General features: G+C 39.2%; 1 protein-coding gene across 2 annotated transcripts in view; it reads left to right on the top strand.

Annotated features, from left to right (window-relative positions):
- LOC137431739 (zinc finger E-box-binding homeobox 2) overlaps positions 1 to 22,645 on the top strand; it is a 257,683-nt gene that overhangs the window by 160,476 nt on the left and 74,562 nt on the right. For both annotated transcript variants that reach the window (XM_068123387.2, XM_068123386.2), the window contains one exon: positions 13,479 to 13,550. In XM_068123387.2, coding sequence (XP_067979488.2) covers positions 13,479 to 13,550 — 72 coding nt within the window. The remainder of the gene's footprint in view (positions 1 to 13,478; positions 13,551 to 22,645) is intronic.

Below are 22,645 nucleotides of genomic sequence, written 5' to 3'. Positions count from 1 at the left end.
CCACCACGTCATTTAAAAACACCTCACCACTATGTGATATTAAAACACCTCACCACCATGTGATTTAAAAACACCTCACCACCACGTCATTTAAAAACATCTCACCACCACATAATTCAAAATAGCTCACCACCACGTGATTCAAAACCACCACAACGTTATTAAAAACACTTCACAAACACGGAAACAAAAGTTTGAGGGAGTCGTTAAGTGACAACACAGACACTGCCCAGATGTGTGGAGATATATAGATAAATGACTGCACCCGAGTTGCTGTTTTGTCATGGTTTAAACCAATCATAATTCAAACAATTACTTTGCACAAATGTATTTGTTGTGTTTGTGATATTACATTTTTATAGGCAATATAGGTTGAAGATTTAGGTTGAATGTTTTTTTTTCAAGAAAGAACCCCTCAGCACATACATAGGGGAGGGGTAGGTGCAGACTGGAAGTTTGGGACGATTACACCTCACCACCACGTAATTCAAAACACCTCACCACCAAGTAGTTCAAAACACTGCACCACCACGTAATTCAAAACACCTCACCACCAAGTAATTCAAAACACCTCACCACCATAAAACACGTAATAAAAACACCTCACCACCACGAAATAAAAAACACCACACCACCACGAAATTGAAAATACCTCACAACCATCAAGCACGTCATAAAAACACCTCACAGCCATAAAACACGTAATAAAAACACCTCACCACAACGAAATTAAAAACACCTCACAGCCATAAAACACGTAATAAAAACACCTCACAGCCATAAAACACGTAATAAAAACACCTCACAGCCATAAAACACGTAATAAAAACACCTCACCACCACGAAAATAAAAACACTTCACAGCCACATTAGCCTTAGCTAAAATAAGCCTGTACCTCAGTATCGACGCTGGGTGAGGCGAGCGCAGCGAGACGAGCTAAGCTAGTATATATATATATATATATATATATATATATATATATATATATATATATATATATATATACGTATATATACACTCCCGGTCAAAAGTTTTATAACGCCTCAATGTTTCCAGTTTACATTGAAATTTACGCAGTTTAATGTCTCAATGTACTCTGAAATTAAGCATAGAACAAATAAACAATTGGAGATTTTAAAAAAAATCATAGAATCATTTTGTTTAACAAAATTTAATTTAATTTTTTGACTCAACAAAGTGGCCGCCTTTTGCAGATATAACCGCCGAAGACACTCGTGGCATTCTTTCTGCAATGTAAATCAAATATTGTTCAGTAAGTTCTTTCCAACACTGTTGCAGAAGTTCCCACAAATGTGTTGCACTTGTAGGTTGCTTTGCTTTCACCCTTCTGTCCAGTTCATCCCAAACCAGCTCGATGGGGTTTAAGTCTGGAGACTGTGCTGGCCATTCCATGATTTTAAGCCTACCACCTTGTTCTTTTCCTCAAAGGTAGTTTTGACATAGCCTGGAGGTGTGTTTAGGGTCATTATCTTGCTGTAGGATGAACCCCTGACCAACTCGGCATATACCAGAGGGATTTGCATGGCGCTGCAAAATGCTGTGGTAGCCCTTTTGGTTCAGGGTGCCTGTCACTCTGTGCAAGTCGCCGACTCTGGATCCAGCAAAAGAGCCCCAGACCATCACGCTTCCTCCTCAATCTTTGACAGTTGGTATCACACACTGAGGAACCAACCTTTCGCATACTCGACGGCGTACAAAAAAACCCTGCGTGATGAACCAAAGATTAAAAATTTTGATTCATCGGTCAATAAGACCTTCATCCAGTCTTCAGTAGTCCACTGGCGGTGCTTCATGGCCCAGGCAAGCCTCTTTTTCTTATTTTGCCATCTTAGCAATGATTTTCATACTGCCACTCTACCTGTCAAACCTGCAGCTCAAAGTCTTCTCTTCACAGTTGAAACTGAGACTTGCTTACTTCGACCAGTGTTAAGCTGTGCTTGAAGCTGTTGTCCTGTGAGCCGCCTATCACGCAAGCTGTTGACTCTCAGAAACTTGTCTTCTGATTCTGTTGTGGCTTTGGGTCTGCCAGACCTCTTCCTCTCAGAGTTTCCTCCAGTTTCCAATATACTACTTCCTGCAGTGCAATATTGTCCAAATAATGCTTCAGAGGGTGTAATAACATTCTGTTCCAATACTGCTTTTAAACAGACAGGCGGTTTGTAATGAAGTGATCAGCAGAGGTTGGGACACCTGTAGGAATTGTTTGCATCAACTTTCAAGGCTTAATTTACTTACATTGCTGCAGAACAGCTGTAAGTTGTTAACCCATTACTTGCTCCCTGAAGAAGGCCTTTTTTTACAATATAACTGTGCAATTTACATTATTTTCCCGTTTTTGCTGACTTAAACTTTTTTTTTAACCTCGAGCAGTTCACTGCTTACCTTTGTACCATTTCAGGTTATTCACTGGACATTAAACTGCGTAAACTTCAATAAAAACTGGAAAAATTGAGGTGTTCTAAAACTTTTGACTAGTAGTGTATATATATGAATGAATATAAATATATATAATTATATATATGTATATATATATATATATATATATATATATATATATATATATATATATATATATATATATATACTGTATATATTATATATATATATATATATACTGTATATATTATATATATATATATATGAATATAAATATATATATATATATATATATATATTATATATATATATATATATGTTGGCGTCAGGAAGGGCATCCGGCCGTCAAACATTGCTTCAAAAAGGGGACCGAAAAACAACAACAACCACGGTTCCCGAAAAAGGCCAACCCCCGCTTTGCGGGGAAAAATGGCCTCTAAAGGTGGTTATTTTTTTTTTTTAATATATATATATATATATGAATATAAATACATTTTGCGTGTGATCCACAAGCTTTATCAGACAAAAATAACTAGCCAGCACACATAGCTATTTTCAATATACCATGGAATCCTTTTTCATGTTGAAATAGAGAAAGCCATGACATCATCATTGGGTTACTGCTCATTCCTGTGTTGTAAATGCCATGATCTAGTATTATAATGATGTGCAATATGTGGGTGGTCAGGTCTGTATTCACCTTTACCCTCTCATGTAATTCCAGTTTAATACATGCTGAACCCTTTGGGTGGTGTATAGGTAAGGTTTGCTTCTCTGTCAGCTTGCTTTAACACCATCCCCTTCTTCATATTTTATTAATGCGTTAAATACAATTCAATGTTTGGTAAATAAAGACAATGTTTGGTTGTTTTTTTTCGGCATGCACAGTTGTGTAGCATGCTTGGTTTGGCCTATCTAGTCAGTCTGGGTTGGATTCCTAACTAGATAGTATACCCTTGGGTGCTGTATCTGCACATTACACCATTGTTTGGAGAGATGTTAAATTGTATTTTTCCAACTACTAGAATTTGCTACTGGATAATTAAAAACCTCACAGTACTTTTTGAAAAGAGTAGGTCATTGGGTGCAGACACCCTCACCAATTATTCCTTCGGAGCAGCAACCTTTCCACCATTGGTTCTCAGACATTGGAACTGCTTTGCTGGAACTGAGACAAAAACAAAGTATGGTAATGGAGAGTTTGAATGCAGTTTTTGGAGCATCATGTTTACACGTGTGTTGTACAATATTTGTTTTCTTCCGACGGCGTCTGACTGATCTATGGCTCATCGTTGAGCTTGAACATATATTACACATTGGACAAGGATTTTAGATGGCATTTGTGTATTTTTGCATGACTCAACGAGGAACACATCAACACCATCTGTTAGATTTCTACCTTGGGTCTGAGTGTTAGGAAGCAAGTGCTCAGATGGGACCACCAAACCGGAAGAAAAAACAAACTTTTGGGAGCTCGTGAGTAAATCTCAAAAGCAAATGGCAATTGGCAGACTCCCCTTGCACTCTGGAGGGACGCGGAGGCATCAATAATCTCGGCAAATAACTAAAAGCAAACTCACTTTAGTCCTCCCTTTACATGAAAAGGTACCACTTATTTAACATCAACCACTTAATGTCAGAATTTATGTTTTTAAGAAGAGACACTGGATATCATCAGGCATCTTGCTTTTTTCCTGTGTGTGTCGCCAGCGTCTGTTGCGAAACGGATTGCAAAGGGGATTTGTAATGGAATCTGAGAAACAATATCATCTCAGCTTTGTTCAAGGCCAGGAAATTATAGACTGGTCGGTCTGAATAAACCGACTGAGAATGAAGAATTGAGGAGCTCTGCTGTCTTTAAGGGATGCTAGCATTTGGAATGCGCTCAATCCATTCCTATGATAATGAGGCAGGCTGTTGCATTGTGGAAAATTTCTTCCTTCACAAGGAACATAGATCTGCATTTGCTCTATTTGATCTCCTTTCACTTATGGTCATCAGTTCCTTTGGTATGTTTCAAAAGAATTGGACTTTGGCCTTCATCATTGTTAAAATTCCTCCTTCAGAATTCCGAACACGAGTTGTGAAAGAGTAAGGGTCGCCTTTGATTTTACTTTAATGGACCAAAACGTCAGTGATATCAGCTATTCATGAGATGAAGGAAAGATTTAATCCTCATAATGAAGTATCATAAGCATAAAATTTATTTATTTACTTAGATATTTTGAAACACAATTTGAGTAAATAGATTAACGTGGGGGGTGACATTCTTGGCAAGGAATGTGGCGCAAAATGGCCGACCTGTAAATACAATATACATCATTTTCAGGGCTTTTTGTTCGGTATACTGAACATTTTATCATTTTAAATTTCCTGTTATCCCATTATCTCACCTATCCCATTATCCATCCCATTCATGCAGACTTTCAACACAATCAACATAAAAAAGCAGGAAATCAGGGAATGTGGGGGTGCAGCAGGTGTATCTTACCCCACATTACTCTATTCACACTCCAATAAGTGGTTATGGATTACAAATGGGGCTTTGCCTAACCTACAAATTTATTTAATATGGATGTAAAACTCACATTCCATAGTGTCGATCATTTGGCGCTCCGAAAGGTATTCAGGCCTCAAGTCCCGGAGATCACAGCCTATGATGCAGCAGTTCCTGCATTCTCTCTATAGCAGAGTACCCGCCTTATGGGCAATCTTGTTCCAAGTGCGAACCACATTATTCTGACACGTCCCTGTATTTGGGCAGTGTATAGGCAACAGACTGTTGCCTCAATCGCTCCCGAAAAGAAAAGCCATAACCCAGGTTCCATGCATAAAGCAAGAACACGTCTTCTGCTTATGTGTACATATGCTGTGGTTATACAAGCTCAGATAATTCCAATTGCACCAGGCCATAGGTTGACTACAGAGGCCTGAAGCCTGAAGCCTGAGGCCTGAGGCCTGTACATACTGTCACCTACACAAGGCCCATGACTTCTATCGGCTCCAACCTTTCAATATTTGATGATCCTTTTATCAGTTGCTTAAGTTGTTTTACACTCAATGGAAAACTAATAAGAAGGACATGGCGATTGTGAATATGACACTTCCAAAGATGTCTTAGACTTGCCAGACACCAAAATGGCGGACGTATTATGTTTTTTCTGATCACATTTGTGGGTGGCATCAGGAGAGCTGTCCAACCAATGGGTAGAGAGTGGACATAAACATCAGCTCCAATATATTATGCAGACTATCTAACCAATGGGTATCGAGCAGACATACAAACACCTCCCCCATTATATATTATAGATACAGATGACGTAACAGAGTTTCATAAATGCTGATTACTCTGTCTCATGTTAACTGCAGTACAGTCTCCTTTCGTTATCTATGCCTTCTTTTAAAAATCTTGTGGTCAAATTTCGATGGCTTACTTTATGTAAAGTTGAAGATGTTTCAGAAACGTTTCTGCCACTACCTTCTTTCCGCAAACAGTTCTGATTATGTTGAACACCACATATGGAACGTTTCATTACTAATGCAGGTGGACGCCAATCAAATTGTAGACATCTCAAGAATGATCAAATGAAATTGGATGCACCTGAGCTCAACTTGGAGTGTAATAGCAAAGGGGTTGAATACTTGTTGACTCAAGACATTTAAACTTTTCATTTTTAATTGTTTCATAAAAATTTCCAAAAAAACAAATTCCACTTTAGAGGCCATCTTCCCCGCAGAGCAGGGGTTGGACTTTTTCCGGCACCGTGGTCCCCTTTTTGCAGCAATGTTTTGCGACCGGATGCCCTTCCTGCCGCCAACCCTGTTGGCCGCCTCTTGCGACAGACAGGGAATTACCAGTGAATTGGTACTCAACTTGCCGACCTCAGAAGGATGACAGGCTGAGTTAACCCCCCTGGCATTAATTCATCGATCGACCGGGATTCGAACCCAGGATCCTAGGATCCCAAGCTGGCACCCTAACCGCTAAAGCCCCAGTCATACCGGCCATTTTCAAGCCACGAATTGCCACGACCTAAGATCGGGGTGACATTCTTGGCCAGATCGTATTGGGGTCCTGGCGATTCCTGGATGATCGGGGGTGTACTTGGCAGTTCGGGTCGAGACGGGAAGCCGCCCCGACAATTTTGAACTGTTCAAAATTATCATGGCGATTCGTGGCGTTTTTCAAACTCTTGCTGCTGTCTGGAGGGTGTCGTACGGGCGTGTGTGGGCATCGGGAAAATGGTTGTGGAGTGTCTTGCGGCGGTCGGGAAACTTGGCTGCCATGATTCGCTCCGCATCCAGCAAGCACTGATACGACCGCCGTACGTCCTCACATGGACACTGTACGACTGCCATCACGATCTTCCAAGAATTGCCCCGATCCGTCCCGACCACGTTCGCGCAGCAGTACGACGACTCACGATCATTGCCGATCTCTCACGAATTAACAAGACTCCGCCAAGACTGCCGTAAGCATGCAGTAAGCACCAGTAGGCGCCAGTACGACCTGTCACAAGACCGGGTATATATAGGCGCTCCCCGGCGGCGAAATCATTTCATCTCCCGATTCCAAGCTGGTCACATCGATTCCAAGAAGAACAACGATGGCTGAAGGTCAAGAAAGGTTGCAGTTGCTGGCTAACATGGCTCAACTCCAGATGGTCGGCGCGATTCTTGGCCGTTCTTATGTAGGGCAAGGACGGCCGCCGCGCAGTCGGGCTCGGACGGGTGGGCACGTACGCGTACGTACTGCGGTCGTAGTGAGGTCATAGTGCCGTCGTAGTGGGATCGGGGTGGATCGGGGCAGATCGGGGCGAAGACGTGTGGGCACGGGCTAGGACTTGTGGAGATCTTGCCGCGCACTTGGCGGATCGGGCTTTGTCGGCGCGGCGGTCACGGCGCGATCGTACGGGAGTCGTGGCAGGGGTGTGTTGGTATGACTGTGGGAAAATTTACAGCCGATCTTGCCGAAAAGTCGTGTTTGTGCGGGGAATGGCCAGATCGGGGGTGATCGGGGCGATTCGTGGCCACTCAAATCCGGTATGACTGGGGCCTAAGCCAACACCAGGCTGAACACCACACATGGCTTTCACACAATTACTCGTGTCAGAATTACCATCATCTTTCCAAGCTTTGTTACCTGGTCTTGCCAATGTCTGGCATGAGTGAGGCATCCTGTTGGCTGATTAAATATTTCGCTGCAAGTTGACGAACACTTACATGCTATGCATTTCATTGTCTCTGATCAGATGTGATTTACCCTTTTAATACCAAAGTGAGTTCGAATTAATGTGGAAACTCGCCATTTTGACCTTATGGAACCCCTGTCTTGTGATACGAGTAACCCCGGTTCAACTCCCATTACATCATGCATGTTTGTCATTTTTGTCTACTAATGTCTTTTTGATGTGTATGTAAAATGTATGTAATGTATGTAAAAGTATATTGATATAACTACTCGTGTCTTTGTAATTGATATAAAAGTGCATGTAGAAGGCCCTCCATAAACCTCAGATCACTGTAAAACAATAAAAATTACAACTAGATGTCTGCGATCACAAACCGATCACCAATGGAAAGCCTGCGATCCAATGATGGCCATAATTTTTTGGACCCCCATATGACCTTGACCTTCAACATCTAGCAATAGTGTAAATTAAGAAAATGTGTCCCCATCTACAATCTGTCCATCCTGCAAATTGGAGGAGATACAGCTCAGATATTGGCAGGAAAAAAACGAAAAAAAAACCTAAATGGTGGTTTTGTACTCCGAGGCGGTCAAAGAGACTCTAAGGTACCATTAAAAATTAGACGCACTAATTGTAGAAAATAAACCCGACAACATGTTTCAGCCTCCCCTTATCCTAAAGGGGGAGGCTTAAATACAAGGAGTCACATTCTTATAAGCTCGCCTCAACTCACTTCTGGTTGATTCCAAGCCTGAATTTATTTTTTTTGATATGTAATGTTGAGTTTACAGAAGGTAATCAGCAATTTTTCCGACTTTGTAAGTACAAAGGAATGTGAGGACAGCAGTGACTTTTTGGAAGCAGCACTTTCGTGCAAATACAAAGTAGCCCTGAGGGCATTTTCAACTCTACTTCAAAAAGTGGACTAACACCAGCTGCAGAAAAAGGTCTTCCTTCCCTGAGGATTATTAATGAACTAACTCAACCTTTTGATATTTATGGGAAAAGTGGCATAGGAATATTTCTGGCACAAAGCCTGACTTCGAGAAACTTCGAATCACAATCCAAATTCTGCTGCATTTAGCCAGATTTGAGCCCAGATACCAGTCCGGCATACTCAGCACAACAGCACCACAACTATCTATGGTGATCTGCATTTGATGCCAACGATTTGGCATCACTTTCCAAGCTTGTGTGGACTGCAATAATGGCAATTTGAACATCTGTTTAGGGAACAACTCTTCGTTATTAGTCATTTCTTCCAAAGAAATGTCCATAAAGTGGTCACAGAAAACTTTTCAATAAACTTTTTCCAAGGAACTGATGAGCCATGGCTTTTAATTACTTTGTGTAATTAGTAATGAAACTTTCTGATATATATATACATATATATATTACTAATAAGTTTAATTACTAATACAGGTGGACGCCAATCAAATTGTAGACATCTCAAGGATGATCAAATGAAATCGGATGCACATGAGCTCAACTTGGAGTGTCATAGCAAAGGGGTTGAATACCGCTTGACTCAAGACATTTCAGCTTTTCATTTTTAATTGTTTTATGAAAATTTCCAAAAAAAAAAATCCACTTTGACATTATGGGGTATTATGTGTAGATCAGTGACAAAAAAATCTCAAATTCATTTTAAATTCAGGCTGTATCAAACAAAATGTGAAAAGGTCAAGGGATGTGAATACTTTCTGAAAGAATATATATATATATATATATATATATATATATATATATATATATATATATATATATATATATATATATATATATATATATATATACACACACACATGCATACATACATACATACATACTAACAAAATTACCTGGCGTTGCAAGGTAACAATGAGTCGCTTCCTGATAGGAATATGAATGTGTGGGGGAGGAGAGAGAGGGAAGGGGGAGGGGAGGGAGGGGAGTGGAGTGGGAGTGGGAGAGAGGAGGGAGGGGGAGAGAGGAGGGGAGGAGGAGAGAGGAGGGAGGGGGAGAGAGGAGGGAGGGGGAGAGAGGAGGAGAGGGGGAAGGGGAGAGAGATAAATGAGGGACGAGAGAAGAGAAGGGAGGGTGGAGGGGGAAAGAGGAAGAGAGAGGGAAGGTGGAGGGGGAAAGGGGAGAGAGAGGAGGGAGGGGGTGAGGATGGGTGAGAGAGCGAGGATGGGGAGGAGCAGGGAGGAGAGATAGAAGGGAAGGAGGGTGGAGTAAGGAAACGGGGAGGGGGGGGGGGGGAGGGGAATGACAATATTGCACAAAAATGTTAGTCGATGAAAAAATGGGAACGTGAAAAACAAAAAGGCAGCTCTTTCTTCTCTAAGGCCCTGGCTTGCAAACGCAGCCTGAATAGCATTCCGCAAATGGTGGTTCACCTCATCAATCATATTTTAAAATGGTGTGATGGTACACCCAAACTTCCCTGGCCTTGTGACTAATTAATTAAGTACACAGACATTTCTCACTTCATTTATAGAGCGCTTGCCAAGCGGCTTAAGTACTCCAACAAAATGGGTGATAAGGAACGGCTGGCTTGGCAAGCAATAGCGACCTGATTGCTTCTGGTTGAAATGGCTGAGGAATTTAAAAAACAGATCGATTTCAAGCAGCAATTCATGTGGAAACCACTGAGAGCAGACAAATTCAAAAAAGGCTGTTATAACACACCCAAACACCCAGTTTTCATCCTTGCCATCTGTGGAGGTCCAGGTGTATGCATGCAAAGTTTCATGGTTGTGGAGTTATGGAGGAGACAGACGGATGGACACTGCCTTCTATTATGTATATATATATATATATATACGTATATATATATATATATATATATATACAGACTTGGCATTTAATATGGAATTTTTTTTTTGTGGGGGTGAACTTACTTTTCAAGATGACTTAGAACCAAAAGTTCATTGGAATTATGTTGAAATTATTCTAGATTTTGTTAATGTGACCTTTAAAAGAAACAAAAACCACATTTGACATTTCGAAGCAAATAAATTGATCCTTGAAAATGATGTAAACTGATATCGAACTCAATTCACGGAAAGTACTGTGTTAAACTTCTGTACGTTTTCCAGAAGTATCTCTTTATTTTGCATATTAGCCAAAAAAAAATTCAACAAAATCAAAAGCTAAATTATGACTGGGATTACGGACAGTAAAATTACAGTTCAGTACTTTGTGTAACCCCCACGAGCATTCAGGAGAGCATGTACACGTCGAGGCATGCTGTTCACGAGATTTGCCAAGGTTTGGACAGGAATCGCTTGCCATGCAGTGACAATAGTCTGCTGCAATTCATGCACAGAGGTAGGCTGCTGGTCCAAGTTGTCGATTTGACGCGTTAATTCTGCCCACAAGTTCTCTATCGGATTCATATCCGGGGACATGGCAGGCCACTCCATATGCTCTACACCACGGTCAGCAAGAAAGTGTTGGATCATGCGAGCACGATGCGGCCATGCATTGTCATCTTGGAAGACAAAGTTTCCTCGAAAGGCTGCATGAGCAAATGGAAGCAATGTTTCTTCCAGAATGACCCTGTACTTGAACTGGTTCAAGTTTCCATTCAGAACAACCAGGTCAGTTTTGCCCCCTGCATGAAAAGCAGCCCAAACGGTCACGCCACCACCTCCAGCTTGGACTCTTGGCACTATACAATCTTTGTTGTGGGCTTCATGCACTTGTCTGCGCACTCGGACGTGGCCATCTTGACGATAGACCAGAAATCTAGACTCGTCACTGAAGGTCATGTGATTCCAGTGTCCTGGATGCCATTGACGGTGCTCTCTGGCCCACTGCAATCGGCGCTGGCTGTGTTGTCTGGTCAGGCATGGCTTTATCAGGGGACGCCTGGCACGATAGCCTGCTTGAACAAGTCGTTGGTTGACTAGCCTTCTGGATACAGGCACATTTGTCAGTTGCTGCCACTCAGCCCTAAGCCGATTAGCTGACTTGGTACGGCCATTGCAGACTAACCGGTGCAGCTGGCGATCATCTCTCCTTGTGGTTCTGCGTGGATGTCCTGGCCTCGGTATTGGAGTAGGGACACCCCTCTGAGCATTTTGTTTCAGGATCTTTGACACCTGACCTTGAGTGATGCCATACTGCCGAGCAATAGCATGCTGTTTCATGCCAGAATTTCGTAAAACCACCACTCCATGACAAACAGCATTGTCAAGTTGACGGACCATCTCCAGAGGAAGCGGCAATAACTTTTGTAGATGTGCAGCAGTTGTTTTCCACTAATACAGAACGCAACAACCCTTATATACCCGATTGTGAAGCCAATCGTCAAATGTACCTCTCCTTACATTTTGTCACGCCACCTGTGATATAATCCTGTTATTGACTTCTTGCTGCGAAAGTCAATCAGTGACATGGTTCTTTCAACAAAGACATCACTGAAGGGTAAAAGAAACTCACCAGATTGATATATTAAGTTCAGAAAGTAAACCCAAGTCAAGAAAAAAAAAATATTCCCTATTAAATGCCAAGTCTGTATATATAAATATATATATACATACAGTCACGTGAAAAAGTAAGTACACCCCATGTAAAGTTTTGACTTTTTCAACATATTTCAACATACAGCTATTTGATCTTCATTTCAACAATATTGATAGATAAAGGTGATATAATATAACAAATATCATGAAACATTTACATTTTTACATTACATTAAACATGAAATGGAGAGTAACCTATTATTACTGCTCGAGTTTTTCTTATTATTATTATTATTCTTCCACCCTATTTTGCACCTCTGAAAACTTCATAATTAATGTTCTCAGCAGTGTGTGGATGTCTAGTGGCAGTACTTCCGCTGAACTTGGGGCCGACTCAGAAGACCTTTGTTGGTCGAAAGCTTGTCAAAAATTAAAGATCGAAGTCCTGAAGCTCCGTCCGCGTCTGATTTAATCTCCCGATTATTTCTTCAATGCAAATGAGATGCCCTGCTCGTACTGTGGAGTTTCTACTATTTCTCACAGTTATATATATATATATATATATTATTATTATTATTATTAGAAAGGAGGGACAAATGGTGAAAGAAGGGTAAAGTTTGCAAGTGCATCTGTGTACAGTATTTAAAAGAAAGGCAGTTATCCATATTCCCTGCCACATGTGCTAGTGAGATAGACAGGCTGACCGTCCACACACTCAACGAGGTCATTTGATAAGAGCCATTTTGGTTTTGGGCAGGTCTCTTCAACAAAGCATTAGCAGATAAGGTATGGAAGTGAAAGGCGAATAGTTTTTAGTGCTACTCAAAAGATTTCAAACAAGAAAGTGGATGCAAGGTGAATTTCAAAAAGCCTCATGTCCTTGAAACTGCAATTGGTTGTTTCAAAAATATATTTTCAAACCTGAGCAGAATATGCTTTTTGAGCTGGGAAGTTTTAGAAAACATAATAAACATCAATATAAAATGCTAGCTCCATTAAGGTTATGAGTAAGGCACCACCTGATGACGCCAAGGCCAATATGGACAAAAGGATGAATGCTCTCCACATTTCCACTTTGCTAAGAATATTTCATCCGTTGATTCGGCAACTGCTACTCCAGGTAAGTGAATGCCTTGGAATACACTCAACGTGTTTGCTGAGCGAGCGTTTGCTTATTAATATGCAAGCACTTGTCACTTAAGTTTAGATTTTCCTTAACCCGGATGTTCCAGGCTTGATGTTCTCAATCCACTGCCTGTTCTTTCTGCGGCCTCCACTGCAAAATTTTACCATCGACCTTGTCATATGTTGACGATGCCTCTTCCAACCGTAGTTCATGCACAAATTTGTTTATGGAAGACATATTGCTCTGTAATATCTTAAAAGATGCCAGATTGTTCACATACCTGTTCTTTTGTTGTCCATACCTGCCTGCAGATGGGGTGAAAGATGAAATCTGTTCAATAGAATCCGAGGCAAGGATACATGTCCATCAAAGGTTCGGCCTTGGTAAGACAGCATCATTCATGTATTTGCTCGTTTTACTATGGTTTGCTTTATACAAGTACAAAATACCATGGACTGATAGAAGCTTCCTTTGAATAGGCCTCTCGAGAGCCATGCAACACACGTCATGCTTACTACATGCATGTATATATCTACGTAGTTGTGCCCTGGCAATCCACATCCCAATCATAAACTTTCAGGTCGACATCCTGGATGGCTTGAATTTTATTGATAGATGCTTTTGATATGCCTCAACTGATAAAATCAATTACGCTGTTCATGAAGCACCATTTAAGAGGACTTGCCAGGCTTCTGCAAATTGCTTGATTTCCACTTTGTCGTCTCCAAATTAGGCATTTCAGAGGGTTTTTATTTATTGCCAATGCCATGACAAAATCATATTGGTTTATGTCCGGTGCAGTTTTATATGGAATGGTCGATTTTAAATCGTTCTTTTTAAAAATGTAATTATTTTTTGTACATGTGGAATTATTTCATTACTCCTTCATTTTTTTTCCTTTCGGTCCACAAAGGGCATGTCTGGTATTATGTTCAATCCACACAGGCCTCCAAGAAAGATGCTCCATGTGAGGTCACGACGGTCAAATAGATGCTAACGTTTTTATTTTTCATTATAAGTGTAGGAAATCGGAAATCGTCAAGATAGCCGATAGGTATGTTCTGTGCTTAATACATTCACATTCATGTCTACCTATGTGTTGCTTTGCTTAAAGATAAATGAAAATTTAAGAACACATACACCCGATTACTGCGGGAGCGACACGGGGAGTCATGTTATTATTATTATTATTATTATTATTATTATTATTATTACTAGGGCATGCCCGTACTATATATATGCCCGTACTATATATCTATCTAAAATTATATCCCCCCCCTCTATTTACATGAAATGGTTTGGTCCATTCGCAACGCCAAAGCGAACGGCGAACGGCTTGCGAGTACAGTGACAATCCCCCCCCCCCCTCTATTTACATGAAATGGTTTCGTCCATTCGCAACGACCACAGAACCCCCCCCCTCTATTTACATGGAATGGTTTGGTCCATTCGCAACGCCGGCACACGCGATCGTTCGCTGCTCTCTGATTGGTTGAATCGTTTTTTGGACATAGCTCGGTAAGTAATTGTCCGATTAATATGAAACCTTGAAAAGGCACATCCTCGGGTCCCCAGCAATATACCTGGCAAGTTAAAAGTATATCGGACCCGTGGTTGTCGAGAAACAGCGGTCACAGACAGACAAACGTACAAACGTACAAACGTACAGAGATTACTGGAATTATAGATAGATTATAATATTATAACATGTTAGATCAGGTCATTGAAAGGATCAGAACATGCATGATATAACATGTTAGATTAGGTCATCAAAAGGATCAGAGCATGCTTGACATTATTACATATTCGATCAGGTCATTGAAAGGATCAGAACATGCATGATATTACAACATGTCAGATCAGATCATTGAAAGGATCACAATATACGTTATATCAAGTCATTGAAAGGATCAGAACATGCATGACATTATAACACGTTAGATCAGGTCATTGAAAGGATCAGAACATACATGATATTATAACATTTCAGATCAGATCATTGAAAGGATCACAATATACATGATATTATAACATGTTATATCAGGTAATTGAAAGGATCAGAACATGCATGACATAATATGTTCGTTCAAGTCATTGAAAGGATCAGAACATCCATGATATTATAACATGTCAGATCAGGTCATTGAAAATATCACAATATACATGATATTATAACATGTTATATCAGGTCATTCAAAGGATCGGAGCATGCATGATATAAAACATGTTACATCAGGTCATTGAAAGGATCAGAACATGCATGATATAACATGTTAGATGAGGTCATTAAAAGGATCAGAACATGCTTGACATTATAACAATATAACATGTTCGATCAGGTCATTGAAAGGATCAGAACAGGCATGATATTATAACATGTCAGATCAGATCATTGAAAGGATCACAATATACATGATATTATAACATGTCAGATCAGATCATTGAAAGGATCACAATATACATGATATTATAACATGTTATATCAGGTCATTGAAAGGATCAGAAGATGCATGACATTATAATACGTTAGAGCAGGTCATTGAAATGATCAGAACATGCATGATATTATAACATGTCAGATTAGGTCATTGAAAATATCACAATATACATGATATTTTAACATGCTATATCAGGTCATTCAAAGGATAGGAGCATGCATGATATAAAACGTGTTAGATCAGGTCATTGAAAGGATCAGAACATGCATGATATAACATGTTAGATTAGGTCATTAAAAGGATCAGACCATGCTTGACATTATTACATGTTCGATCAGGTCATTGAAAGGATCAGAACATGCATGATATTATAACATGTCAGATCAGATCATTGAAAGGATCACAATATACATGATATTATAACATGTTATATCAGGTCATTGAAAGGATTAGAACATGCATAACATTATAATACGTTAGATCAGGTCATTGAAAGGATCAGAACATGCATGATATTATAACATGTCAGATCAGGTCATTGAAAGGATCACAATATACATGGTATTATAACATGTTATATCAGGTCATTGAAACGATCAGAACATGCATGACATTATAACATGTTAGATCAGGTCATTGAAAGGATCAGAACATGCATGACATTATAACATGTTATTTCAGGTCATTGAAAGGATCAGAACATGCATGACATTATAGCATGTTTGATCGGGTCATTGAAAGGATCAGAACATGCATGATATTATAACATGCTATATCAGGTCATTGAAAGGATCAGAACATGCATGACATTATAATACGTTAGATCAGGTCATTGAAAGGATCAGAACATGCATGATATTATAACATGTCAGATCAGGTCATTGAAAAGATCACAATATACATGATGTTATAACATGTTATATCAGGTCATTCAAAGGATCAGAGCATGCATGATATAAAACATGTTACATAAGGTCATTGAAAGGATCAGAACATGCATGATATAACATGGTAGATTAGGTCATTAAAAGGATCAGAACATGCATGATATAACATGTTAGATCAGGTCATTGAAAGGATCAGAACATGCATGACATTATAACTTGTTTGATCAGGTCATTGAAAGGATCAGAACATGCATGACATTATAACATGTTAGATCTGGTCATTGAAAGGATCAGAACATGCATGATATTATAACATGTCAGATCAGGTCATTGAAAAGATCACTATATACATGATATTATAACATGTTAGATCAGATATTTAAAGATAAATGAAAATTTAAGAACACATACACCCGATTACTGCGGGAGCAACACGGGGAGTCATGTTATTATTATTATTATTATTATTATTATTACAACATGTAAGATCAGGTTCATTGAAAGGATCAGAACATGCATGATGTAACATGTTAGATTAGGTCATTAAAAGGATTAGAACATGCTTGACATTATTACATGTTCGATCAGGTCATTGAAAGGATCAGAACATGCATGATATTATAACATGTCAGATCAGATCATTGAAAGGATCACAATATACATGATATTATAACATGTTATATCAGGTCATTGAAAGGATCAGAACATGCATGACATTATAATACGTTAGATCAAGTCATTGAAAGGATCAGAACGTGCATGATATTATAACATGTCAGATCAGGTCATTGAAAATATCACAATATACATGATATTATAACATGTTATATCAGGTCATTCAAAGGATCGGAGCATGCATGATATAAAACATGTTACATCAGGTCATTGAAAGGATCAGAACATGCATGATATAACATGGTAGATTAGGTCATTAAAAGGATCAGAACATGCATGATATAACATGTTCGATCAGGTCATTGAAAGGATCAGAACATGCATGATATTATAACATGTCAGATCAGGTCATTGAAAGGATCACAATATACATGATATAATAACATGTTAGATCAGGTCATTGAAAGGATCAAAACATGCATGATTTAAAATATGTTATCAATAAAACATGATATAAAATGAAAACATGAAAAAATACAAAAAAAACGAAATGAAAACATGAAATAAAACAGATCATGGTTGCATTCCCGAGAGATATTTTTTCACTTATTCTTTGAGAAGTTATTATGTACATGTACACTTTAAAGAAGTTATGTCCATGTACACTTTGAAATGTACACATCAACTTTGGTACACTCAACATCACCTTAAAGTTACAAATAAATAGTCATGTTGAACTTGCACGAGTATGAAATTTTCCAGTCCAGCATTGGACAATCAGGAATTAAAACATGGACACAGTTTCACAATTAGCCTGGTACACTTTTGTTGGTGGGTTATTCATGGTGGACCCTAACACAGACACCATGGTTGTGCTGATGGCTGGTGGATGTTTATAACCGAAGACCGACTGACTAAGGCAGGCAGCAGTTTTCTTTTGAAAATGTTTTGTAAATGGGAAACAAGCTGCATATGGATGGCAGAATTATTGAACAACCACATAATACCAGTTTAACTGTACTCTGCTGTAAATATTTTGCTTACACAGATAATGACCATAGTTGGAGAGATATAGAATAAACTAGTGGTTTTAGGTTTTATAGGCTGTGGTTTTAGTAATTTTGCTGCACGGAGTTAAAGGCCACCATTCGGCCATCTTTGGTCGGATTACAAACCAAATTCTTCTGCATATGTATACTCTCATGTATTGTCTTTCTGCCAAGTGTGAACAAGATCGGTAAATGTATGTCCGAGAAATGGTTGAGGACGTGTTCAATATCGGGTTTTTTACAACTAAAATGGCCGCCAGTCGGCAATCTTTGATCGCATTGCAAAACAGAAGGATGTGCACATGTATACCACCATTTATTGTCTTTTTGCCAAGTATGAACAAAATCAGTCCATACATGTCCGAGATATGGTTGTGGACGGATGCACGCATGCACAGACGAATGGACGAGACCCAATCCATATAATCCCCCGTTTCGGACTAAGGCCAAAGAGGCTAATGAAATCTCGATGATGCACTTGAAATAGGAATAGGGACCATCTGCTTATTATGTACGCACAGTGTGGGGGTGAGGGACAGTGTCATTGAGGAAAGTAAGCGAAGAGACAAGGGGATGAAGAGAACCAAAGGTATGAGTGTGGGAGGAATGAAGGGAGAAGTGATAAGGAGTTTGGGAGGAAATAGGTATAAAGGTTGAGGAGGTTTGATGTAAGTCCGTGGTTAAATGGGGAAGGTGGAGGTCAAGAAATTTTACCAACATTTATATATACATATAGATAATATATGGAGGACCCATATTTCGGGAAAATAAACAGAAAACAAGTACACATACATTCAAAGTACACCACCCCCATGCCAAATAATTAAATATCCTGCAGCGCGGCATTGCCGGGACGCCTCCGGCGCCCGGCAATACCGCAGTGCAGCTCATTGAGGCTGCATTGGAAGGGAGAGGTGTACACTAATTGATTGATTAATTGTGTAATTAAAATCAATAAAAGTTTATCACAAAATATTTTCATAATCAATTGGCTAATAGCATAACTAAACCACTAGTGCTTCATCCGAAGATGTATCTTTTAGAAATTTAATTAAATAAGTCTTTAATAAAAAATTAAATAATTAATTGATTAATCAATAAATAATTAATCAATGAATCAATAAATAATTAAGCGATTAAATGATTAATCAATAAATCAAAAATATCCTTGATAGCCACATCACTTGGTCACTCATGTCCAAATATTAGCTTCCAAGCTCAAAAGGTGCCTGAGATATTGGCCAAATGAGAAAGAAAATAAATAAATGATTGATAATGAAAATAAATAAATAATAATCATTAAAAAAATTAATTATTAATCAATTTGGTCAGAGAACACATAAACCACCATCATTTCATCAGAATCTGTAACTTTAAAAAAAAAAAAAAAAAGTAATTAATTGAATAATTAAATAATTAATCGATTAATTGATTGATTAATTTATAAATCAAAACTAGCCGTTGCAGCCAAATCACCTGGTCAATGGCATGTCCAAATATCAGCTTCTTAACTCAAAAGGTGCCTGAGTTAATGGTCAGAAGAGAAAGGAAATTTGATTAATTAAATAAGTACTTAATTAATCGCTAATAATTAAATAACTCCTCAATTAATTGATTAATCAAAAAACAAAAAATACCGTTTTTGACAAAGGACTTGCTCACTACTGTGTCGAAATTTCAGCTTCCTAGCTCAAAGGATGGCTGAGATATCGTCCGGACAAACAAACAAGAAAGCAAGAAAACAACCAAGAAAACAAACAACCAGAGTGAAAACTGAGTACTCTCTTTCAGCGTGCGTCACTGCCGAGCCCCCTTCGGTGACCGGCAATGACGATTTGCAATGCCTGGAGGTGGCATAGGAAAGGAGCGGTGTACAATACAGGGAAATTGACTGGTGTATAGACAGGCTAGGAAAACATACTCTTATACTAGTACTGTGCTATGAAGGTACTCTTAGTGTCAAAACATCATGAGAGTACAAATAATTAGTTTCAACTCTAAGTCTCCCAACAGAGGTGGATTAAGATTTTTGGGGACATGGACACACAAAATATTTAGGCCCAAATCATACCCCAAAAAACATGAATGCATGACAATTCGTTAATACATATACTCCATTCAATGTACACCAAGTTAATAAAGGATACATTAGGTACATTGATTAACTGGTCAATTTTGGCAAACATACGTATATGTGTTTGTCTCAGCATCGTGTAGCGCCGTTCCCATTGGTGGTGGGAGAGGGTATTACGAGAGATGTTTCAGAATCCTCAATTGTGTCGCTCCGAATAGGACCACTTCAGTGTTATTTTCTAATAGGACCACTTCAGTGTTATTTTCTAATAGGACCACTTCAGTGTTATTTTCTAATAGGACCCCTTCCGTGTTATTTTCTAATGGGACCCCTTCTGTGTTATTTTCTAATGGGACCGCTTCCGTGTTATTTTCTAATGGGACCCCTTCCGTGTTATTTTCTAATAGGACCCCTTCCGTGTTATTTTCTAATGGGACCCCTTCCGTGTTATTTTCTAATAGGACCCCTTCCGTGTTATTTTCCAATGGGACCCCTTCCGTGTTATTTTCTAATAGGACTCCTTCCATGTTATTTTCTAATAGGACCCCTTCCATGTTATTTTCTAATGGGACCCCTTCCATGTTATTTTCTAATAGGACCCCTTTCATGTTATTTTCTAATAGGACCCCTTCCATGTTATTTTCTAATATAACCCCTTCCATGTTATTTTCTAATGGGACCCCTTCCATGTTATTTTATAATAGGACCCCTTCCGTGTTATTTTCTAATGGGACCCCTTCCGTGTTATTTTCTAATGGGACCCCTTCCATGTTATTTTCTAATAGGACCCCTTTCGTGTTATTTTCTAATGGGACCCCTTCCACGTTATTTTCTAATAGGACCCATTTCGTGTTATTTTCTAATAGGACCCCTTCCGTGTTATTTTCTAATAGCATAGGACCCCTTCCGTGTTATTTTCTAATAGGACCCCTTCCGTGTTATTTTCTAATAGGACCCCTTCCATGTTATTTTCTAATGGGACCCCTTCCATGTTATTTTCTAATGGGACCCCTTCCATGTTATTTTCGAATAGGACCCCTTCCGTGTTATTTTCTAATGGGACCCCTTCCATGTTATTTTCTAATGGGACCCCTTCCATGTTATTTTCTAATAGGACCCCCTCCGTGTTATTTTCTAATAGGACCCCTTCCGTGTTATTTTCTAATAGGACCCCTTCCGTGTTATTTTCTAATAGGACCCCTTCCATGTTATTTTCTAATGGGACCCCTTCCATGTTATTTTCTAATAGCATAGGACCCCTTCCGTGTTATTTTCTAATAGGATCCCTTTCGTGTTATTTTCTAATAGGACCCCTTCCGTGTTATTTTCTAATGGGACCCCTTCCATGTTATTTTCTAATAGGACCCCTTTCGTGTTATTTTCTAATGGGACCCCTTCCATGTTATTTTCTAATAGGACCCCTTCCGTGTTATTTTCTAATGGGACCCCTTCCATGTTATTTTCTAATAGGACCCCTTTCGTGTTATTTTCTAATAGGACCCCTTCCATGTTATTTTCTAATGGGACCCCTTCCATGTTATTTTCTAATAGGACCCCTTCCGTGTTATTTTCTAATGGGACCCCTTCCATGTTATTTTCTAATAGGACCCCTTTCATGTTATTTTCTAATAGGACCCCTTCCGTGTTATTTTCTAATGGGACCCCTTCCGTGTTATTTTCTAATAGGACCCCTTTCGTGTTATTTTCTAAAAGCATAGGACCCCTTCCGTGTTATTTTCTAATAGGATCCTTTTCGTGTTATTTTCTAATAGGACCCCTTCCGTGTTATTTTCTAATGGGACCCCTTCCATGTTATTTCCTAATGGGGCCCCTTCCATGTTATTTTCTAATAGCAGAGGACCCCTTCCGTGTTATTTTCTAATAGGATCTCTTTAGTGTTATTTTCTAATAGGACCCCTTCCATGTTATTTTCTAATGGGACCCCTTCCATGTTATTTTCTAATAGCATAGGACCCCTTCCGTGTTATTTTCTAATAGGATCTCTTTCGTGTTATTTTCTAATAGGACCCCTTCCGTGTTATTTTCTAATAGGATCTCTTTCGTGTTATTTTCTAATAGGACCCCTTCCGTGTTATTTTCTAATAGGACCCCTTCCGTTTTATTTTCTAATAGGATCTCTTTCGTGTTATTTTCTAATAGGACCCCTTCCGTGCCAGCTGTTCCTTCTCAAACGTTTCGATGGAGTGCTTGCTTGAGTGTTTGAGCCACTTGGCGTGCGCTCTACAAGTTGATTGGTAAAGGAACATACCCCTGGGCTTTCAGATGTGCTTCGTGATCAAGCTTTTTTTATATTTGTTCTTGTACAGACGAGGCTCGTGGAAGAGCTGAAAGTTTATTGTGGACTGCTCACCAAATGGCTTAAGCACTCAAGCAAGCATTCCATCGACACCGTTG

Source organism: Myxine glutinosa, chromosome 7 (genome assembly GCF_964187855.1).
Source record: "Myxine glutinosa chromosome 7, kmMyxGlut1.1, whole genome shotgun sequence".
Classification (NCBI taxonomy): Eukaryota; Metazoa; Chordata; class Myxini; order Myxiniformes; family Myxinidae; genus Myxine; species Myxine glutinosa.
This window is presented reverse-complemented; position numbering and strand designations above follow the sequence as displayed.